Raw genomic sequence first — 22616 nt, 5'->3', positions numbered from 1 at the left:
TATTGAAAAATTTTCATATACAATCCTGCTTGCAGTTAATGAAATTAAATATAAGGGCTAAATTTATTATTTTGATGTGAAATATAAAATTCTAGCTCAAAATATTTTTCTAAATATTTTAGAAAATCATCTAAACTTAATTCAATAATGAAAATTTTCTTAAAAAATTTCTATTACAATTTCTACTACAATTTCACCTATAAAAACATAATTTATGTATAAAAATCTAAAAGAAACAAAATAAGGAACGAATTGAAAGAAAATTTTTATAAGGATTTTTCTTTTATGTTTTTTAATTTACAAATATAGTTATCTGATTTGAAGATCATATTATTTTCTTTAAAGAAAAATCACATTATATTCAAATATTTAAAATTCTTGAATTTGAAAACTTATTTTTATCTTTAATAAAGAAACTATTTTTAAAATTAGTCTTTGTTACATTTTATTTTTTATTCTCGAGGCTAAATTTTCATTTTATACTTTTGTAGTATTAAATTTATTAAAAATATGCATATAAAGGATATGGTGGAAACACCTTATCTAAATTTATTAAATTCTCTAGGATATTATATTAAAAAACAAAAAAAAAAAAAAAACAAAGATCTAGATCCTCTTATTTATGAAATTAGATAGAGATAAATCTGAGAAAAAAAAACATACTTATATATTTATATATAAAAAGGAAGATTTGAAACGTTGTAGAATAAAAAGAAAAAAAAAAAACAAAAAAATATTATTTAGATTAAAGATTTTCCTCGGTTGCTGTGTACATAATATATAAGATTTAACAGAATAATAAAGAATAGATATCGAGATTATACTAATGTTTCTCTTAATAGGATTTTCTTATTTCCATTTAACACACACATACATACACATACACATATCATTTATATTAAATATATTCTAAATAATAAAAAAATATAAAATAATTTTTTTTAAAGTAAAATTTAAAAGAATGTCATGTACCCTGCTGCTGTTATTATTGCCTTGAGGGTATAATAGAACAAAAAAAAATTAAAAAATTTACTAAATTTGTAGAGAAAATAAAAAACAAAAAAAAATTTTTTTTTTTTTGTTGAATCTTGTATTTTATGAAAGCATTTTAATTATTAAAATAGTTTTAAAGAAGAACAAAAAAAAAAACAAAGAAAATTATTTTTTATAACATTTTTTATAGTTACGCATAGCAATGCGTAACTGTGCTATATTTCAATATGAAATGTTAAAGTTTTACAATCTATTCATAAAAATTTCAAATACAGGATTAAAACTCTAAAGTAAATATGCTTCAATTTCTATGTTAGAATTATTTTACGAAATTTTTAAATTTTTTTAAAAAATAGAATAGAAGAATTTATTTTTTCTAATATATGTTATTGATGGAGCCTACATGTTGTGTAGTTTTAATTTCATGAATGAAATAAATGAAATAAAAACTTACAGAGTTCTCAGGACAAGTAAGTATATAGAGCAAATTTTGGGTGTCCGTATCCCTCATAGGCGACCTTTTTATTATTAACTTCTTTTTGTTCTTTACCTTTTTGAATAGATCGAATTCGGGCTTCCTTCCTATTCTCTGTAAGTCAACTGTGTATAGTCTGTCTACTCTTGACGGGAAAGCCCCTTCATTAAATGGTTACTTCATTAAATTTCACCAATATTAATAATTAAAAGGTTTTATTTCTTCATTTTATTGAAATAAATGAAGAGTTTTTCACAAAATTAAAATAAAAAATTAATTTTCTTTAGAAATTGCTTTAAAAATTTGAATTGCAATTGTCTTCAAATCAAATTTAGTTTAATTGTAAAATTTTAAAATTTTCTATTCTGTTTGTAAAGTTGCTTTTGTTAAATAATAATGGGCTGGAAAAAACCAATACGGCTCCCATTCTCTACAATATATTTAAATATTGTAGAGAATGGATGGGCCGTAATGAATGGGAATTTATTGACTCTGTCCTACTATATCATAAACACCAATTAAATTCCCAACAATATATTTTTTGTAAAAAACAAAAGTAATAAAATAAAATAATAAATGAACGCCAGATATTCGTGTATGTCCATTTTGTTACAAACACTAAGCAGTAATTAATTGTTACAAAATCATATATGACTTATCCTAAACACTTTAATTTTCTTGCAAGAAAAAATTTCACAATACGGACCAATACTCATAAATTTGTAATATATTAGTTCGAGCTGAGCATGAAATTGCATAAATTATTTGAAAAAATTTATTTTAAATTTTTTTTTTGGTAAATTTTTTTTTTTGAATAACTCTTTAAAAATTTAATTTCAATTGTCCCAAATTTAAACTTAATTTTTCATTAAGAATCAAGAATTTTGAACCGAAAATATATAAACAGTTCAACTGGTAAAAGGAAGTCATGAGATTCTTATTAAATTTAGAAATTTCTTTTTCGGCCCCCAAACCAATGGAGAAGAAACTGTAATAATTACTCGTATACCTCATTATAATGTGAAATATGTAACTATTATAGCTGCAGAAATTATAAAATTTAGTTTAGTCTAATAATTTGATCATTGCTTTATAAAAATTTCAATTTAATTGATTTTTTCAAATTTTAAATTCGAAATGGAAAAATAAATATTTTTCTTCTACAAGTTCGTTTTCATTAGAAATTTAATATGATTTGTGCATAATTATAAAATTTTTATTAAATATCTCATAAATAATTATTGAATTTTATTTCGAAAAGAATGAGTAATTATAATAAAAGGTATAAAATATTAATTTTATTTTAATAATAAAAAAATTAATTAAAATATTTTTTTATAATTTTTTTTGTTTTGGGGTCAATGTTAAAATATTTTTAAATATTATTCATAAAAATTTTTAAAATTATGTACAGTGATGGTAAACATGTGTATGTGAGCTCATACATATGTATATGAATTCTCAATGGTACTTTAATGTTCATCTACATTTTAACCTTATTTAATTATGTATAGACGTATTCTAAATAATTATTACTATGTATGTATGTATGTGTTGAATATTATTTAAAATAAGATTAAAAAAAAACATAATAATTAAATTTAAATAAAAATTTTTATATATGCATTTATTCAGTAATTTTTGCAGTAAAAATCTAAAGTGTATAATCTTTTAACCCCGAAGTAAGTAAAATTAAACTGTTATACAATAATATGTAAATGTATATACATTATGTTAATTTGTGAATGCATTTATAACCATATTTTGTATATACATAGATAGAATTATAGATTTCGAATTTATCGAATGTTTGTTGTTTTGAATTTTTTTTTATACAATAAAATGTTCAACAAGGACGAAATACTTGTACCATATTTAAATTTTTAATACATTATGTATAAAATATAATAATATTCTATTCAAAATTATTTAGTATAAGATTTACTTATATTTGAATTTTATTAAAGTTTTAATAAAATCTCTTTACTTAGATAAACCTAAATATAATAAAATATAGTCCGAAAAAATGGTAATTATTATGTAAATTTTTTAAGATTTACAAGCATGTATGATGAAAAAATCGTAAGTTAATTATTATATGAGGATTTTGTTAATGGTTGGTTAACAATAGGAGTATGACGGCCTTCATTAGCGCTATTTAAAGAATGTTCTTCACAAATTTTAACAGTTTGTTAGTAAAATAATTCGTAAAACTAATCCAGTTAACGTTTCCTAAGACCATTAAGTCACATCAGAATAGAACGTCATGTTTTCAAATTATATCGGATGAATGTCCAAAGACAGGCTGTATCAATTATATTTTTATTATGTAACAAGTGCGACACCACAATTGTGTTTGTACACATTCTATTCAAATAATGAATTATAAATACTTATATTTAATTGAGCAGTGAGTATGATGAAAATAAGAGAATTTAAATAATAATGAGTATTTCATTTGATTATACAAGCCATTCATTAGAAACTACATTATTCAATATTTCTTTTATTTAATTTGATAATAACACTCACATAATAAATACACGCATTTTAATTAAATTTAATTTTTCACTTCCCTCCCGCATAAAGTAATAATTTTCGATTTATACTGTTTTTCGAATGGGACAAAACGATTTATGCCGAGAAGGCGAAGAGAAGGAATGGTAATGAAAATGAAATGGTTTTTAGTAGGTCAAATTGTCATAATAATTTTATATGGAATGAAATTTATGCAACTGCCTTGAACACTCATTATATTATTTTTTGTTTGAATGTAAACAACATGCATGCATAATGCATAACATTTATGTAAATGTAAAGTACCTTACATACACAACAGTTTTTTTTTTATTGTAAATTTTATTAGAATTATGTAAATAAGTACATGTATTTCTGTTTAATTTAATATGTACATACATAGACATTATTATTTTAATTATTACTCATGATATACAAACGTGAACAATATGTATGGTTTTAATGAGTGTATTGCGTATAATAAAAGGGGTATAGAAGCTTACATAAACTATTAAGGATAAGTTCGATAAAATAAAGAAACAACAAAATTATAGGGAAAATCCGGTACCACAGTAATTGGTCTTTTCCTTTTACAAAAAGCAATTGTTTTTGGCTGACGCATTTTTTTGACGACGCAATTAATCGTCGAAAATTGAGGCATACTCACATCCGATTTTATATCTACGGCCATACCTACTTAAGGAATTAAGAAAATATTATGAAATTTAATATTGAAAGCCGGTTTGTCAACGAATCTTGTAAGCCAATCTCCCATTCAATTCTAGATCGAATTCCATATTTTTATCTACTTAGAACCGAATTCACTGCGTAAACTTTCGAAAATCTAAAAATAATAGATTTGTTGAAATTTGTAAGTATTATTCAAAAAATGCACAAAACTTTCGGTTATATGCTGATCACATCAATTTTTTTTTCATATGTAAGAAATAAGTATGTATGTATATATGTATATAAAATAAAATGCTCGTATATGTGAAAGTTAAATATCCTTTTTGGTAATTTATCATTAATTATTTGATGTCATGTCCTTATTTTTTGTTTTTGCCTTATTTTTATCTCCTTTTTATTTACATTGTTTTTATAACATTTTACTATTTCTCTTTTAATTGCATATTTACAGGATATATTCAACAATTTTACTATTTTTTACATTCTGTATTCTCTAATTTCCTTTTTTTTTTTTCTTTGCTCTTTAACATAATTAAACATACGTACATAAATACTTATATGATGGCTTATATATGCTCATCAAATAAAATTTTATAGAAATAGAAAAATTGAGGTTTTTTTTTCTGTATTTTAATATTATTGTGGAATACATTCATTTTACAATTATATTGTATATTCTATATCTAGAATATCTGAAATAAATTATCGTATTCTAAATATAAGTAAAAATTAATCTTCATTATATAAAAGAGGAATTAATTGAATTAAAAAGGTATTCGAAAAGTATAATAAAAATTTAAATAAATTAATAATAAATTAATGTATAGAAAAGGAAAATCGGAAGCAGCTTTTTTCCACTGTACTGAATTTGTGAACAAAAAAAAACAAAAAAACAAAAATTATTTTCCAATCATTTTTTATCCTTTTCGGGATGTTAACTTTTAAGAGTATGAGAAGAGTATATGTTAAACATGATTTTCGAAAAAAAAATAATAAAAAAAAATAAAAATAAAAAAATTAAAGATCCTTTTATATTATCTCCGTTCATTTAAATTAAATAGATATAAGAGAGAATTCATTAAAATAAATAGCGTTGGTGTCAAGGACTTCAGCACGCCAAAAAAAAAAAAAAGTGAAAAAAAAAATGAAAATAGAAATAAAAGTTGTGGAAAAAAGTGTAATGGTTGCTTGATATATGAAATTTTTTTCTCTTATTTACTGTTGCTTAAAATCCTGGTACATTAAATACTATAGGTGTATATACATAGGTAGGTAGTTATATGGATTATGAGGAAAGAAGAAAAATTAATTTTCACATCTTGTTTTATTTATTTTTATTTTTGTACTTTTTCTTTTCTTTTGCTATTATTTGTGAAAAATAAATTGAAAAAAAGAAAAAAATTGCTCGGGGTAAATAATTTTATTTTATTTTTTTATTTTTCATATTCAAATTTCCACAACCTCGTTCATATTGGTTACATTACCATACCAATGTCAAGTATTCAAGCGTAAAAAGTTATAAGAAAATTTTTATAAAAGAGAAAAGAAAAAATAATAGAAATTTGCAGGATAAACGGAAATAAAAAAAAAAAATTATATCTTTTCTGCTCACCGAAATGAGCAAATATAATAATATATGGAGAAGTACATAGAGAATTCAAAATCAAAGTGAGAAAAAATGAAAAATAATTAAAAAAATAAGAGAGAGAGAATTAAAAATAATTACCAAATATTTTAATATTTTTTTCATATACTGAATTAAAATAAATTTAAATTTTATTTAAAATTTTTATAATTTATGAAAAATAAATTGCAATAATTTAAAATTTGAAGTTGGAAATTACTATGGGTACTTTTTACCCACAAGAGAATTCGTGGTTATTCTCTTTAAAAAAATTAATTATTTAAAATGTGCAAGGCAAAATGCAAATTAGGAATTTATTGCACAATATAAATTATAACATAAGATGAGTTCTTCGTGAGAATTTTAATTTGGCTCTTAATTCTCTAACAAGTTGCGAATTCCAAAAGTAATATTATAGTCATTTATGCCTATTAAAGTAGATAATCAGTGTATATGGAAAAAAGTGAAATAGAAAATTAAATATTCTAGTTTAATATTTATTAAAATCTTCCTTATATTACAATTTTTCAAAATAACTATCTTTCATTATTGCTTTTTTTCATTAAACAATTAATGTTACAAATCGCCTCATAAAATAATATAAAGTTAGTAGAGGTTCTCTTTCCACGTAATTAAAGTAATAGAACAAATTAAGAATAAAAAAAATTTGGGACCGGAACGATTTGGAAATGAAATATAATGAAAATGAAATTATCTGGAGAAAATCATTCAGAAAGAAAATCAAAAATTTGAGAGGAAAACGATTTGAAAGTGGGACAATTATTATTTTTCAACATTATAATTTTTTATTTGTAACTTGTTGCTTGATTATCCCAATTCATAGACTCGTTTATTTGCATTTGGAATTGAAAGTCAGCTTATTTTAAGTAATTAATTACTTGTCTTTTAGTTTGTGATTTGGTTACAAGGCAATCGCAGTTACTATCAAAAAGTTATTTTAGAATTATTGAATTTTAACTACCGCCTTAAAATTTTGTTTTTTTTTTTTTTTTATTTGTAATCCTTTAAAATTATTCTATCTAATTCTATTAAATTCGGATTAAATAAATTCAATTCTATTATTTTTTTCTATTTTTAGATTTTTTAACACTTTTCCTACTTTAAGTTTTTAGGTGTAGAATTTTCAATAATTATTTTTATATTTTTTTCATTTTTTTATTTTGTAATTTTCTTTCAACAATTTTATTTCGTTTCGCCTGTTAAATAACGTACATTAAATTTAATACAAGGCGGAGAATGGATTTTCCTTGAAGGTGTTTCTTCTTTAATAATCTTTTGAATTTTATTTTTCAATTATATATTTTTGGAGTTTTAAAGTGTTTTCACCTTAGAACGCATTATAGCCCATTTTTATACTTAATTTTTTCTTTCTTATATAATTTTTTTTTTTAATAATCTATTTTATATTTTCAAATAATATGAGTAAGAGATTATATGAAAAATTGATGGGATCAACGTATGAAAGATCATATGGGGTTGGTTATTTTTAAATAAAATCCAAAACTGGAATTCTAATAATATAGTTCCATTTTCTGTTAGATTACAATCTATAACTAAATTTGGTTACGTAATTCGTGACATTCTCGAAATGAACTTAGAACTGAAACATAAAGTTCATATATAAAACCGGCTTTGTGAAAATTTCACAGTAGTGCACAGTTCGTGCGGTTTTTCTATCGTAAAGCTTATGTAAGGAGAAGTAATTGATAAGAAAATCAAAACCTTCCAAAAACAATCTCTTTGTGTTTTTCTCACATGATAAACAACAGGAATTTTCTATTAAAAAATTCAACATGTGGAATTCGGCTAGATTATATTACCTGTTTTATTTCATAATGCTATCTGTAGAAAGTACATAATAAAAAAGTGAAGAAATGTTTTTAAGAGATTGAATTTAATTTAAAAATAAATAATAAAAAAACAGAACGAAAAAAATAAAAATTGTTTTTAGATTACACCATTGTATTCGAAAGAGAGAGATAGAGGAAAAAAAAAATTTTATATAGGAAAAGAAAAATTTAAGTAAATTTTTTTTCTGCGCCCTTATTTTTATATTGTACTGTTTTTTTGTTTTTTCTTGTGTGATAAATTGTTCTTTGTGAAGACTTTGACATAGCAAACATTTAAGATTAATGCTTTCCCATTTCAACTGGGATAGAATTCCATCAATTTCATCGTACATTAAATAAATGCTGGATGAGTAAGAGCGATCCCGTTCTTTCGCCGCCCAGCATGAAGATAAATAAAAATTATTGTTCTATAAACAGGAGTGTGTGTAAAAAAGTGAATTAAAAAACAAAAACAAAAGCTTTTATCAAACCATTTCCTATATTAGATAAGTTTTCATTCTTATGAAAAAATTGTATGGGGAACAAAATTATTCGGAAAAAACAATACTTAATATAAAATTTTTTTTTTTTTGTAAGAAAAAAATATTCATAAATATCGGAATGATTTGACATTTGAGATGCAAGAAAATAAGGAGAATTTAAGAATTTCATTATGAAATTTTTCATAAATAATTCAATATTTAGTAGAGCACGATTTCGATTCAACAGTTTCCGGCCTTTGACCCGGGTGCAATCAAATCAACAAGAGAATATTGTTTTTTAAGACCCGCGTCAAACATTTGGACAAAACCGGGAATACATTCACGAAATTAAGTCTATGTAATTTATTTTACATTTAGTTGAAATCGTCGTACATAGTTGAAGAAGATTCACTGCGTAACGCTTCCACTTTCAAAAAACGTAAAGCTTTATCCTACTTTTTATGGATTCTTTTGTATATATTTATAAAATAATTTTATTAATTCTAAAAATTATATTAATTTGAAATATAAAATTAAATATTTTTACTTACTTTGATCTTGTTCAACTTTAAATGATGCTCTTATAATATCATCAGCACCCGGATCCAATCTAAATTGAAATGGTGGACCATTACTTTTTGAACGATCATCATCATCAGTTGCTAAAATTTCAACAACTTTACGTGGTGGTACATGTTCTGGTAAAACTGGTCTATAATCTTTTAAAAATTTCGGTGCATTATCATTAATATCTTGTACAATAACAGTTAATGTAGCTGTTGCTGTTTTTGGTGGTATACCATCATCAATTGCTAAAATTTTAACTTGATGACGTGGTACAACTTCACGATCTAATGATCTTTGTATTGATACAGAACCCTCTTGATTTATACTAAATTGTCTTTGACGATCTGATGATCTATCTATTGAATAGGATACTTTAGATTTACCACCTTGATCTGGATCAGTTGCTTTAAATTTTTCTAATACAGTACCAACTTTTGTATCTTCATAAACTGATACTTCAATATTAGCCCGTTCAAAATGTGGTTTATTGTCGTTTATATCACGTAATTTAACTACAACCCATGAATATGCAACATGGTATTTATCATTATCATTATCTTCACCTTTATCATTTACTTGTATTCTAAATCGAAAACCATTACTTTGTAATTGATCTTCATAATCTAATGGTTGAACTATTTTTAAACTACCAGTACCATCATTATTACGTACCATTGTAAATTTATCAGCTCCATAACCGCTATTATCAATAACTTTATATTGAAATTTATTTGTTTCATCTTCATCATGTACAGTTACTGTTAATATTGGCATTTCTGGTAAACTAGTACCATCGGTTTCATCAACTTCCGTAAACCATTCATCTTTTGTAAATTGTGGTGGCATATCATTAATATCTTTAACACGTATTGATGCCGTACCAGTACCCTTTAAACCACCACCATCCATAGCAACAACTTGTATTGAATAATCTGGTGTACGTTCACGATCTAAACAACAAACAGCTGTTTTAATAACACCAGTATCCGGTTCTATTTCAAATATTGGTGAACCAGTTTCTTCTTCAATAACATTCTTTTCTATAGAATAAACTAATTTTGCATTTGAACCTTCATTTGGATCATCATAATCGACAGCGGTCATTGTCATAACAACCATACCAGCAGTACCATTTTCTGTAACATTACCAAAATATACACCTTGTGGGAATATTGGTGCATTATCATTAATATCTTTTAGATTAACTTGAACATCAGCATAACCAACTAAACCTTCACCACCTTCATCTTGTGCAAATACAGTAAATCGCCATTGTGGTCGTCCATTCGGCTGATCACGATCCAAAGGCTATTTAAATAAAGTGAAAATAAGATTAAAAAAGAAGGGACTTAAAAAAATATAAACAATTTATTTTTATGTTTTTAATTTTTATAAGCCAGTAGTTAAGTTTTTACAAATTTGTATATTTCGGAATAAGAGTTTGTGCGATTATAAACAATAAAAATGAATTAACCAAGCTGCATCCTTGCTGGTTTTTCTTTTTTGAATATGCCTTGCATTAAATATGTATGCATAGGTCTATGCAAATCCAATATAATTTAATATTCTCGAAGGATCAATAATCGTTAATTTCTCTACATGCCATTTTCATTGGAATGCGGTTGAAAACTTAAATTAAAATTACCTATAGAGATTTTTTTTGTTTGTTCTTTTTTATTAAATGCATGCGAATGTATATTTGTATAATGCAAATAAATTTACATTACAACGATGACATTTAATTCAAATATGATACGAGAAAGACTTGGGAATAATAAAAATAAGAAAAAACAATAAAAAGTCAGATAATTTAAAAACCAATACTTTGTTTGTTGTTGTATTTTCGTTTTTTTTTTTAATATAAACAATTTTAATAGTTTGCAAATTTAACGTGCATTTCAAGTAATCCTTCTCAATGTGTACTTTAATATGTAAAGAATAAAGTGCTCCATATGCCATTTAAAATTTTATAAGTGTGAATGTGTGGTTTTATTTTGTGCATGTACTTGCATTCATGGTAAGAGAAGATAAGCAAAATTGTATTTCGTCATAATGTTCATATGTTCGCTCCTTAGTCTTATGTCCACAAAAGGAAAATAATTTCCAGCAAGTTATGAATTTATCACCTTGTTCGGTTTATTTTTAGATTAAGAATGCCTATTAATATTATACAATTTGTTTATTACACAGGTTACTGATAGCAAGCAATGTGGCAATTGTCAAATTTTTATAATGGCTACCAAACAACTTCGTGTAAATAATTCAAATTTGATTTAACATCTACTCAACATGCAATTGTTTCACGATAAAAATTTAAATAAGAAATATTAGTTTAAACTTTAATCAAATGGAACCTTTTGATAACTGTTATAAAACTTTTGTAAAATTCGTACAGGAAATTTTACACTATTGAGCTATCATTTTGAATTAAAAGTCAATTTCTCCGAAATAGAGTTTTAATATTTACTAAATTTTTTAACTCGACTGACTTTATATTCAATTTTTTTTCTATTATTTTCTTAAATAAATTTTCACTTTGTTATTTATTCAGTTTGTTCTTTAATAATGTAAAAAAAAATATCCTTTTTAATTACAATGAATGTGATATAAGTTAGGGGTTTATTGTTCAGTAAAAATGAATGTATTATATATTCATAAAGTAATAACAATATATACGATGCATAATAAAAATAAAAGACAAAAAAAGAAAATAAACAAAAGCAAAGCAAAGGACTTTAATTTTTTTCTTTTTCCTTTTTTTTTGTGTAATTTTTTTATTTTTAAGAAGTATTTTATGAATTCCATTGTAATTTTTTTTCTGTGTTACACAGAACACACATGCACACATGCATACATTCACAAGTAATAATGGACCGACCAATAAATGCCAAGAGAAAATAATTTTTCTCTTTTTTTTGCTCTTTTACTTTTGTTTTGACTGTAAAATGGCTTTAATAATGTCAAGAGAGGTAAAAATTTTCAAAAAACAAAACAGAAAAGACTAACAAAATAAACAGAATCCTTTATTTTGTTTTGTTTTTTTTTATTTTCTTATCCTTCTGTTAATTTTTATACTGTTTTTTTACCCTACTTTTTTATTACATAATTTTATTGAATAAAAAGAATTTAGATGATTTTTTTTTTTAAAGGTGTATATTTTTGAAGATGTCTTTAATTAAAGGAATTAATTATTAGGTGGGAAAGAGATAGAGAGAGAGAGAGAGAGGGGTAGATGGTGGGGGAAAAAGCAATATACAAAATGGTATTTTATGCTTCAATTATCAAAGATTATACTCGTAGAAGTACTAATGAAAAATAAGAAAAATGAAAATTACACTTGAAAATTAAAATTTTATTACAAGGATATTATTGAAGCCAATTATGAAAAGGTTTTAATTTTTATTTTTTTAATAAAATATTTAATTTGGTATGGGAAATTTAGATTTTCAGTATAATTTTCTTTTTTCTTTAATAAAATTTAATAAAAATCATATTTTTTAATAGAAATAATTACGAAAGTATTTGCAGTTAATGGAGTTTAAGTTTGTAGTTCTCCTAAAAGGATATCCTGATTATTTTAAAATTTTAAAAACAATATCTTAATTTTAACTAGACGGATGACCAGCTTGCGTAGTTTCCGATTTATACTATATATATTAAAGATTATCGATATTTTTGTTAGTATTCAATTTTGAATGTGTTCTTGGATATATTGGTTATTGCACTTTTATATTAATATTTTGATATTGACCAGGATTTGAATTAGAAATCGTTCGGATAAAGGATTGATGCCATAATTACTACGGCTTATGTTAGATATAATGGCTTATTTTACCAAAAATAAAATAGTAATTGAATCATTTATCATGGGCTTCAACGAATAACTAGTTTATCTTAGAACGAATGTCGCTAATTAATTTCTAATGTGATATGAGGAAGAGAATACTACATTATTCTCTCTCCCACATAGTTATCTCCCTAGATCTTATCTTGAATATCACAATAATTATGATGTAAATAAAATGTGAATGTGAATGCCGGACACCGTTTCTAAACAATTAAAATCTAGTAGTAACGCAGTATTTTAAAATTAGATTTCGAAAGTTGAGCAATTGAAAGTGAAATTGAGAATTTTAAAATTTTAGTTATGTTAACTAAAATGCAGCCGCATACTATACCCAATTTTATAAATTATATATAATATGAATATTACACTTGCGCATAATGATCAGCCGAACATAATTATGTTGAAAATTTTAATAAAACCTTGAGCATATAGAATGTAAACTTTTTAAAGTATGTTTTTAATTTGAATTAGCTGTACGTTATGATCATTTTAAATTTCTGTGAAATGAAAATATGAAATTATTTCGACCATAGGGACTACCGCGAAATTTTTGTAGAACCTTTTTTTTTTCTTCTGTATTTTCCTTGTTATTATGCCAAATATCATACCTTTGGTTAATCTTGATTGAGGTTTTCTCCGAAAAAAATAAAAAATAATTTTGTGGTGTTTAACCTTTTTTTTCTTTTTTGATTTTCAACAAGTCAAATTATTTAATATTGACCTTTCTCATGGAAATGAACCATTGTTTTTCATTTCTTTTTATTTTCATAATTATTTTAGCTTTTGATTATAAGAACGAATCCTTAATTATATTCATTTAAAACGCAGAGACAAAGAGAAACGAAAACGACCGTGGTCATTATCAACACCATCTAAAATAATTTCGGTTTATTTTTTTTCCCCCATTTTTATTTCCCTTAATTACGCAACGCTATTGCAAAACAAGTAAACATTTTGAAATTCTTTAAGATTTCAGGATATTTCAAAATTTTAATAAAAAAAAAAATTTCATCTTAAAAAAATTGTTTTCTTTGCTATCCACTATATTTCTCTTCTTCCAGCCCAATAAAATTTTAGCATATTTTTGTTTTTTTATTAGTATTTTCCGCGGTTTGCCATCATTAAGAAAAACTATTAACATTTTATAAGAAAACACCGGATGAAAAATAATTACAATATTGCAATAAATAAAGAAAAAGAAAATAATTTAAGATGAAAACGGAAAGGACCATAACTTAAGTTGACTCTTGTTGGAATATTAATTGTTATTAGAGTTTTAATAAAACAAACTCAAAAGTATATTGTGGTCCTGCGGGTTTGAAATAAAACAAAAGGATAAAATTGTTTCTTTTGTTTTTACTTAAAACTTCGTGGATAATTTTTTTTAATCCAGAAAATTTCGAATAAAGTTGAATTTTTTAAAGTGAAGTCAATAAAGAAAAACGGAAAACAACAGGATCTCATAAAAAATGAAAAAGAATCATCTTTTCAAAATCAGCGTTTCGGAACATTAAAATCATAAAAACAAAATTGGATAATTAAAAAAAAGAATACAATACTCGTAATAGTAACATAATCGCGTAATTTCCCTGACTGTTAATTGCCTTGCAATATGGAACTTGAGCTGCTTTAATTTCAAGGGATAATATTAATTTCTTTAGGATATTTGTTAAATTCACGTACATCGTTACACGAACTTGATTTCCTTTAATTTTAATATTATTTTTACCGCGTATTTGACAATAATTAAAATAAGTAAACAGCTAACGCTCTGACAGAAACGCAGTTTAAAAGACAAAAAAAAAAGGTATAAAGCATTTTAAAAGGCAAAACTTCTCAGCTAAATATTATTTTTTTTAAAGAAAATTATGCCATTAATCAGATCCAAAAACAGCTGGCAGTTGTCTACCAAATTCTGTTAGAATCATGGGTCATTACAGACTTGTCCTTAGAGAAGCATTTCGTCTTATGGGTTATTTATAACTGTATTAAATAATCTCAGAAAATTATCTTAGAAAACCATTAATATTTTACACGATTGGTTCAAAATTCATTTACATTTACACAAAAAAATGAATAATAGTTTGATCTTTGTAGTTCATTATCTTCAAGCACAAAAAGAGTGCATTTAATGAGCTAAAAAGAATAAAGGTTAGATATTGAAAAATTTACTTTTTCTACAATGGTTTTTCCTTTTCAATATCAAAAATTTTGCAGTATAAAAATATGAAAATTATTAACAAAAACATTGAAATGAAAATATCAAAAAAAAGTTTGCTAAGGTTCGTAATCTATATGACCTCCTTAACAATTTTCCAATTTTCTTTATATCGTTTTTTTTGGAAATCTTATTCAATAATTCTTCTCTTTGCAATGATATAATTTAATATAGTTTTCGAATTTATTGTCTTTGCCTCCAATTTTTTAATAATTAATAAAATTAAGATTTACTCAAATAAAAACAAGGACTCTTGCTGTGAAGCAATGCAACCTTTAATTCATGCACATTATTTATAACAAATGTACAAATTGCATGTACAAATAATATAATAGTATGCTTGACATGTAATTCATTTATACTTATTCACAGATACATACATTTACAAATTCTATGTAAATAATAAAACTGGAAGCGAAAAGAATTGAATTTCAAATTCTTAAGAAGAATTTAATAAAATTAAAAAGTGTATATTAACACTGTTTATGCAAATAACCTTTCAGTTCAATATGAAATATAACCCGTTATACCTAATAAATGTGTGTATAAGAATAAGATATAAGTATTCATTATACATAATATATTAGGGTGGAGCGAAATATTTTCTGTTTTAGTAGTAAGTAAGTTTTCTTTACAGCTGAATATCTAAAAGTGAAATATTTAAGTGAACATAGATGCATGTTTTCGACATACATACATACATAAGTTGAGAAAACTTATACGGAATAGTAGTATTCCTTATTGTCAAAAACAAAATTTTGTAATTATGTTTAAAAATCTAAAACTAAATACAATGAGGTATTGAAATCTAAAACTAAATACAGTGATGACTGCATTGTTAAGTAAAAACAAAGTTTTTTCATCTGAAATTCGAAAATCTTAAAATTCATTTAAGATGCAACAATGAATATGAAAGTTTGCTATTATAATTAATTATAAATGCAATCTGTAGTTATTTATTTTTATTACGTATATGAATTCTTTATAAGAATAACTAATGAAAATTTCTTCATACAACTGCAGAACAGATGGATGACGTTATCAAAGAAACGATCAATCAAGGCAAAAAAATTAAAATCATTTGGTTTTCTTCTCGGACTGGACTCGTACAAGTGACCTACAGCTTTCTAGGCGGACACTCTACCAACTGAGCTAGGGAGATGAAAATTTGCGTTTTTTTTATTATACGGAATACTGTTAATATTTTATAAAACATAACTAATGTGAAAATTTTTAAACAAAAGTTGGAGGTTAAAATAAAATGGCATTGAAATGAAATAAAGTTTTACAACTGCTGTTTTTGTACTAGTCTTGAAAAAAATTCCGAAAAAACGTTTCTCTTCAAAAATTGTAAGAAATTTTAAAAATTGTCCCACCCTAATATAAATCTATTGATTCCATAAATAATCAGATATCTTACAGAAATGTATGGTAACTTACAAGGATAATCTCTCTCTGGAAATTTTTCTTTTTTTTTTTCATTCTAATAACATTAATATGCATGTACTGTACAAAGAGAAAAAGGAAAACCTAACATGATGTCGTGGTTTAACTCAACTTTGTATGTTTTGTACATAAGAAAAAGGATATTTTATTTTTTAGTTTTTCTATATGAGAAGCAATATCGTAACGATGCATATACATAGATTTGTGTGTATATAGGAATTTGGTATTTCAAGTAACACTATTTTCTGTTTATAATTTATTCAATTCTAATTGGAAAATGTGTTCATATAATTTTAACCCTTCTCTTTTTTTTGTTTTTGTATACTGATTCCTTTCCCATCTAAAATATATTAATCATTTATATTTATATACACGTAGATACATATATGTACATAATACTATAGATATTTTCATATATACTACTGGAATACTATTATGTAAGCAATGTAGTAGCATTAGTGGTAGTATTTAATATTAAAGAATATTCTAACAAGATAACCAGATATGTTCATCGTGTTCGTTTCATTTTATAAGTAATTATTTTTTATACTGGTACATGTATTGTATATATCTATATCTTTATATTGTATATATCTATATGTATGGGTGAATGTGAGGAAATTTTCAAGGATTTTAAATGTATTTATATACCTATTCAATAAAAAGCAAAAATAGGGAAACGAAACTAAAAATATTACTTATATCAGCCAACAAATAGAAAGTAAAAAAATATGGAATTGAAAGAAAGAGAAGGGATAAATATGTATTTATATAGGATTAATGATAAAAATGGTGAATTCAAAAAGTAAAATAAAATGAAAGTATATAAAATCGGTCACCTTGTTATATAAGAAATTCAAAATTCCAATGTTTTGTAAAAATATTTAACAAATACCTTTAAAAGGCACGTGTGCATTTTTGAAAAGCAAGTAAAATTGCATAATCTGAATATTTGTTTACTATACGTAGTAATGCAATTTCTCTTATGTCATTCAATTAAAAATTCTTTACACGGTCTGGTTTTTTGCTGTACAATCTTAGAAACATGAACCAATATTCATAATTCTTATATTATGAATAATTTTATGCCTTTAACTGAAATAATTTTCAGGATGCCTACGAATAATATTCGGTTCATGTATAGAGTGCTAATAAAGAAAATTTAATTTTATTTGAAAATTTTTTTTAAAAAATCTAGTTAACCATGGATGATATGGTGACTGAACGCAAAATTATTACTACCATGTTATAGTTAGAATTGAGGTTACAACTAAAAATCAGACATAAAATTCGATTATGCAGTTTTGTAGAGAATTTCAATCTCTTATAAATGGATCATTTTCGTCACTTGCTTTGGTATTGAACTTGAAATTGAAATGTAATTTACTTTTGTATTGCATAATCTGGTAAGAATTTCCATCATTTTTCATAGATTCATCCGAAAGTTTCTCATGCTGGGACAGTTCCGTAATTTTTCAGAGTCTTCTTAAAAGATAAATATCTTATATGGTATATAAATGTTTTCAAATTTTTTCTAAAGGTACATTTTGCTAGGATATTATGTCTGTAGTGTTGTCTGCATACGATGTTATGTCTATAGTACTATTTTCTTTGTTACTGTAGTAACATACTTGATACATTCAGCAAGACACTAACTAATAAATTTTATTAAAATGATAATTTATAACCTTTTATAAAATATCTGAAGATGTAAAATTCATTAGAAAGTATAAAATAAATATAAATATTTTGCTCTTAAAATATTGCATTAATTTCTGCTTAAAATAAGAATAATGAAAAACAGAAGAGTAAAAGGTTTAAAACAGCAGGCTTTCTTATTTATGAATTGCACATTATTTATTTTACGAAAAACATTATTTATTTTCTTGTATATGAGAATACGAGTAATAAACTCTTAATGTTATTTAAAGTTAACTGTTAATAATAAATTCCATGAAAAACATTGCCTACTATAATGGAAAAATAGAATAAAAATAACGTCCTTCAATAATATGAAGGGTATAAAGATTTTAATAATGGTTACGTTCCATTTAAGGCTTATAACACATTAACCCAGGTATATATTTTCAGGTTTTTGACAATGTCAACTATGGCAGCCTTATAACGGAGTTGTTACGAAGAATATTTAAGAACATTTATTCCAGTTGATGATTTAAGAACAATGAGTTACATTTTTTTCACAGTTTTCAATAGCGATTCTTACGAATTTGCCCCGGAAAATAATTAAGCCGAAAATGTTATAAAAGATTATACCGAAAATTGAGAACTTTTAAATTGTTACTGCTTATGTTGTGATACTGTCGGGTAATTTTTTGAATTGAACAATTACACTCGATTATCATTTGAAAACACATAGTTTCTTGCTAGTAGAATATAACACATTGGAACTAGCTTCTTAGAATTTTTTTTATTGTAACATTGTTTTGGTTAAAAATTCTAAACCGTAGAACTAATAACCATCCCGAAGATCCCTTTTCCGTGTCACCGATACATCCGACAACCCTAATTTATGTTTATAGTTTTCAATAAAAATTTTTCAAATTGCTCATATAGGATGCATTATGTATGGTGAGGTGAAAATCATAAGTTAAAATTAATAAATGTTTTGTATCCCCAAAATACATATACATATGTATGTATATATTTATACGCATGATTATGTGGGATATTTCATATTTTTATGTAGTAAAATAAATTTTAATTTATTTGTAATTTGTACACATGTACAAGCAAAAAGAAGCAGTACATATTTAATTATATTGGTATATTAAAATGCACTTAAGTAGGCTAATAATATAAAAAAAGAGGACTTGCATTTTATTTAAAGGTTTACAAATAATTAAAAAGCAAAATGGGTTCCCATTTAAAAAGGATTGTAAAAGATTTTTAAAATATTATTTCAAAAGAAATTTTTTTTTTCACAAATAATGTATGGTAGCGTATATGAATACCATGTTCGCCTCAAAAAATTAAAAAATTGTTGAAAATTCAATTTGAAATTAATTAAATAATTTTGTAGATCAAATGAAAATTTCATTAAAATTATTTGTATTTACTTAATTACGTTCATTTACGTAGATATTGTGGAATAAATTTGTTACTGGCTAAGCATACAATTGCAAGCTGTAAAGAATATTCCAAAAATGAACTCAAAATTGCTATAAAATGTGGATAATAGGGAGAGATTTAGCACGAGCATTATTTTCAAATTTGTCATTTTTCATTGGAACAGACTAATAAGATAGCAAAAATATTAAAGTTCAAGATGAAATTCAAATTAAGTTGACAAAAAGAATGTTGGTAAGTCTTACCATATTACATAACTTTTATATTAATATTTATTAATATTCATAATATTTACTGACATATTATAAAATGTTTCCATATGCCAGATATGTGAAAAGCAATTTATTTCAAGTCAGTTTGCTAAATTCCCCACCTTGTCGAGATCTTCTGAGTTGACGAATTCACTAGTATTTAACATTACGTATTTAATATTACGTGATCCTATAAATGATTCAGGCTTTCTTTCTATATTTTTAAACACAAAATTTTGTAATGTAAATAATTTGTAACAAAAGCAATAAGCAATTTCTTCCTCTTTATTCTCTCATAAAAGCAATTTTGAAGAGTACTGCTTTATTATATTATTGAAAAGTTCATTTTGGCGAAATTATAATAAATTTTTTTTTTGAAAAATATGATTGAATTTTGATAAATTGCATCTAAATTGTAAATTAATATTAAATAATATTTTGATATAGCTATATTTGTTTCGAATAATGAAAATTTTCAATTTCAATAATATTGTGGTATTTATTGTAACCCAATTTCAAAATATTGTAAATATAAATTTTTATACTTAATAACATTGAAGCATAAAAAATTCAATATGGGTTTTTTTTTTTTCTTATGGGAAAATGCAATTTCTAATGCAAAAATAAGATTTCTATTTAAGATTTCGAATTCTTAAAGTTGATTTTAATGTTATTTAAAATACATCTTATAAAAGCAATATTATATAAAGTAATTTAATAAGAATTTAAAAAAAAAAAAATTTATATTTTAATTTAAAATTCATGTATTTTAAATTGAATTTTATATTTTGTAGTTTTTGAATTTGATTATCCCAATCAATAAGATTTCTATTCAAAATTAATTTATTTATAAAATATTTTCAATTTGTATTTGTAAGCTTATAAAGTAAGGAATTTGAATGAAGAAAATGAGAAAAAAAATATTAAATTTTAAAGTGAGGTAATACCGAAAACTTGTTTGCTATAGATGTCATTTTGATTTTAAATATCTGCAAAAGATTGCATTACACATTACAATTCAATTTCTCTCTTAATTTTGTTTTTCTCTTATTTTGTAAATTCACCCTTTTGATTAAATTTTCTTTTTTATTTTGAAAATTATAAGCATAAGAAGTTCAATCGGTTTAAATTTATTACAATATTATGGTGATGTATACAAGATGTTCCATTCGAAACACGAAATTTTTGTGACAAAAATAAGATTTTCAATCCAATAGTAAATTACATCGATATAGTATTGAAAGGTGAAGATGAAATGAGAGGAAATAAAATTTAATAAACCAATAAAGTCATATTCATATACATATGTATATACAAATGGAATGAAAGTCCTTGGTCTGGAACCGGTTAAAAATAAAATGAAAGGCATTCCAATAGAAGAATCAACATAATTATTATGAAATTAATAAATTTCAAATACTAAATATATTTTCAACTGGAATACTCGTACCTCGTAAATTTATATTATAAACACATTATTATTGTACATAACATCAGCCAGCATTCATACATAAACACATAACATATGCGTACCGTATAATTTTATATAATGCAGTTCAACTCGTGCCTGCATAAGAAATTATTGTAAAAGAATTTTTCTAAAAGTGCACATTTATTATAATTTTATTGTACGAGTACATGAACTATGCGCACATAATAATATGCATACATATATGTATATAGTTTTTATCTTTTAACCATCTGCTTGCAAATATGAGATGAAATTTAATAAGTTTGATATTGAGTATTTATGGTATACCATTAAAGAAAAACAACAAAATAATAAAAAAAAAAATTAGTCAAAACTCAATCAAAAATCAAATCAAAAGTCAGAGATGAGTTCTGCATCCTTCTTTTTTTTTTTTTTTTTCTTTTTACATTTATAAGAAAAATATTTGATAAAAATAATATTGAAAAAAAAAAAAAGGAAAAAATAAAAGAAAATATTTATAGCTGAGAACTGGAGCATAATAAAATAAAAATAATATGAGAAAATTATGGTAGCTCATCCATATTATCCATCAAGAATTCTACAGTGATTTTATAAAGTTTTTGTATACACATTAGAATTACTCGTTTTAATAAAACCCCGTTTATCATTTTAAAAATTTAAAAAAAATTGAATTTCTATTTAATCAATTACTTATTTGATGAATCTGCGAAATTTTGAAACAGGTGATTATTTCATTTATATAAAGCCTTCTAGGCTTTAGAAAACGTGTAACCTATGATTGTTATACTAAAACTATTTTCGGTTCAAGGGAATCTTTCGAAATCATAATTAGTATAATATTATAGTAAATTCATAATATTTTTAGAGAGGAGGGTTTTTCTCACTTAAATTTCACAATTTCAGAATAATTCGAATTGAAATAAATTGTTGTATCATATAGGATTAAATATTGTGTGTAATTTCTCTTCAGTACTTTTCTTTAATTGTCATGCACAGATTTATTTTATGCTTATTTATTTTATTCTATTTCACACGAATTTTGAGTACAAATTCAAAAATTATATTTAAACTTAAAATTTTATTTTATTCAAAACACTATCTTAGGGAATTACAGTT

The 22616-nt window shown here is 24.0% G+C and overlaps 1 protein-coding gene across 1 annotated transcript in view; it reads right to left on the bottom strand.

The window, feature by feature from the left end:
- Positions 1-22616, bottom strand: part of LOC129608779 (neural-cadherin) — a gene marked incomplete at its 5' end in the record, with an annotated part of 114207 nt that overhangs the window by 33393 nt on the left and 58198 nt on the right. Inside the window, one exon of the mRNA XM_055520490.1 lies at positions 9183-10506. Coding sequence (XP_055376465.1) covers positions 9183-10506 — 1324 coding nt within the window. The remainder of the gene's footprint in view (positions 1-9182; positions 10507-22616) is intronic.

Source organism: Condylostylus longicornis, unplaced genomic scaffold (assembly GCF_029603195.1).
Source record: "Condylostylus longicornis isolate FDR11 unplaced genomic scaffold, ASM2960319v2 ptg000034l, whole genome shotgun sequence".
Taxonomy (NCBI): Eukaryota; Metazoa; Arthropoda; class Insecta; order Diptera; family Dolichopodidae; genus Condylostylus; species Condylostylus longicornis.
Note: the sequence above shows the minus strand (reverse complement) of the source record. Positions and strands in the feature narration are given on the sequence as shown.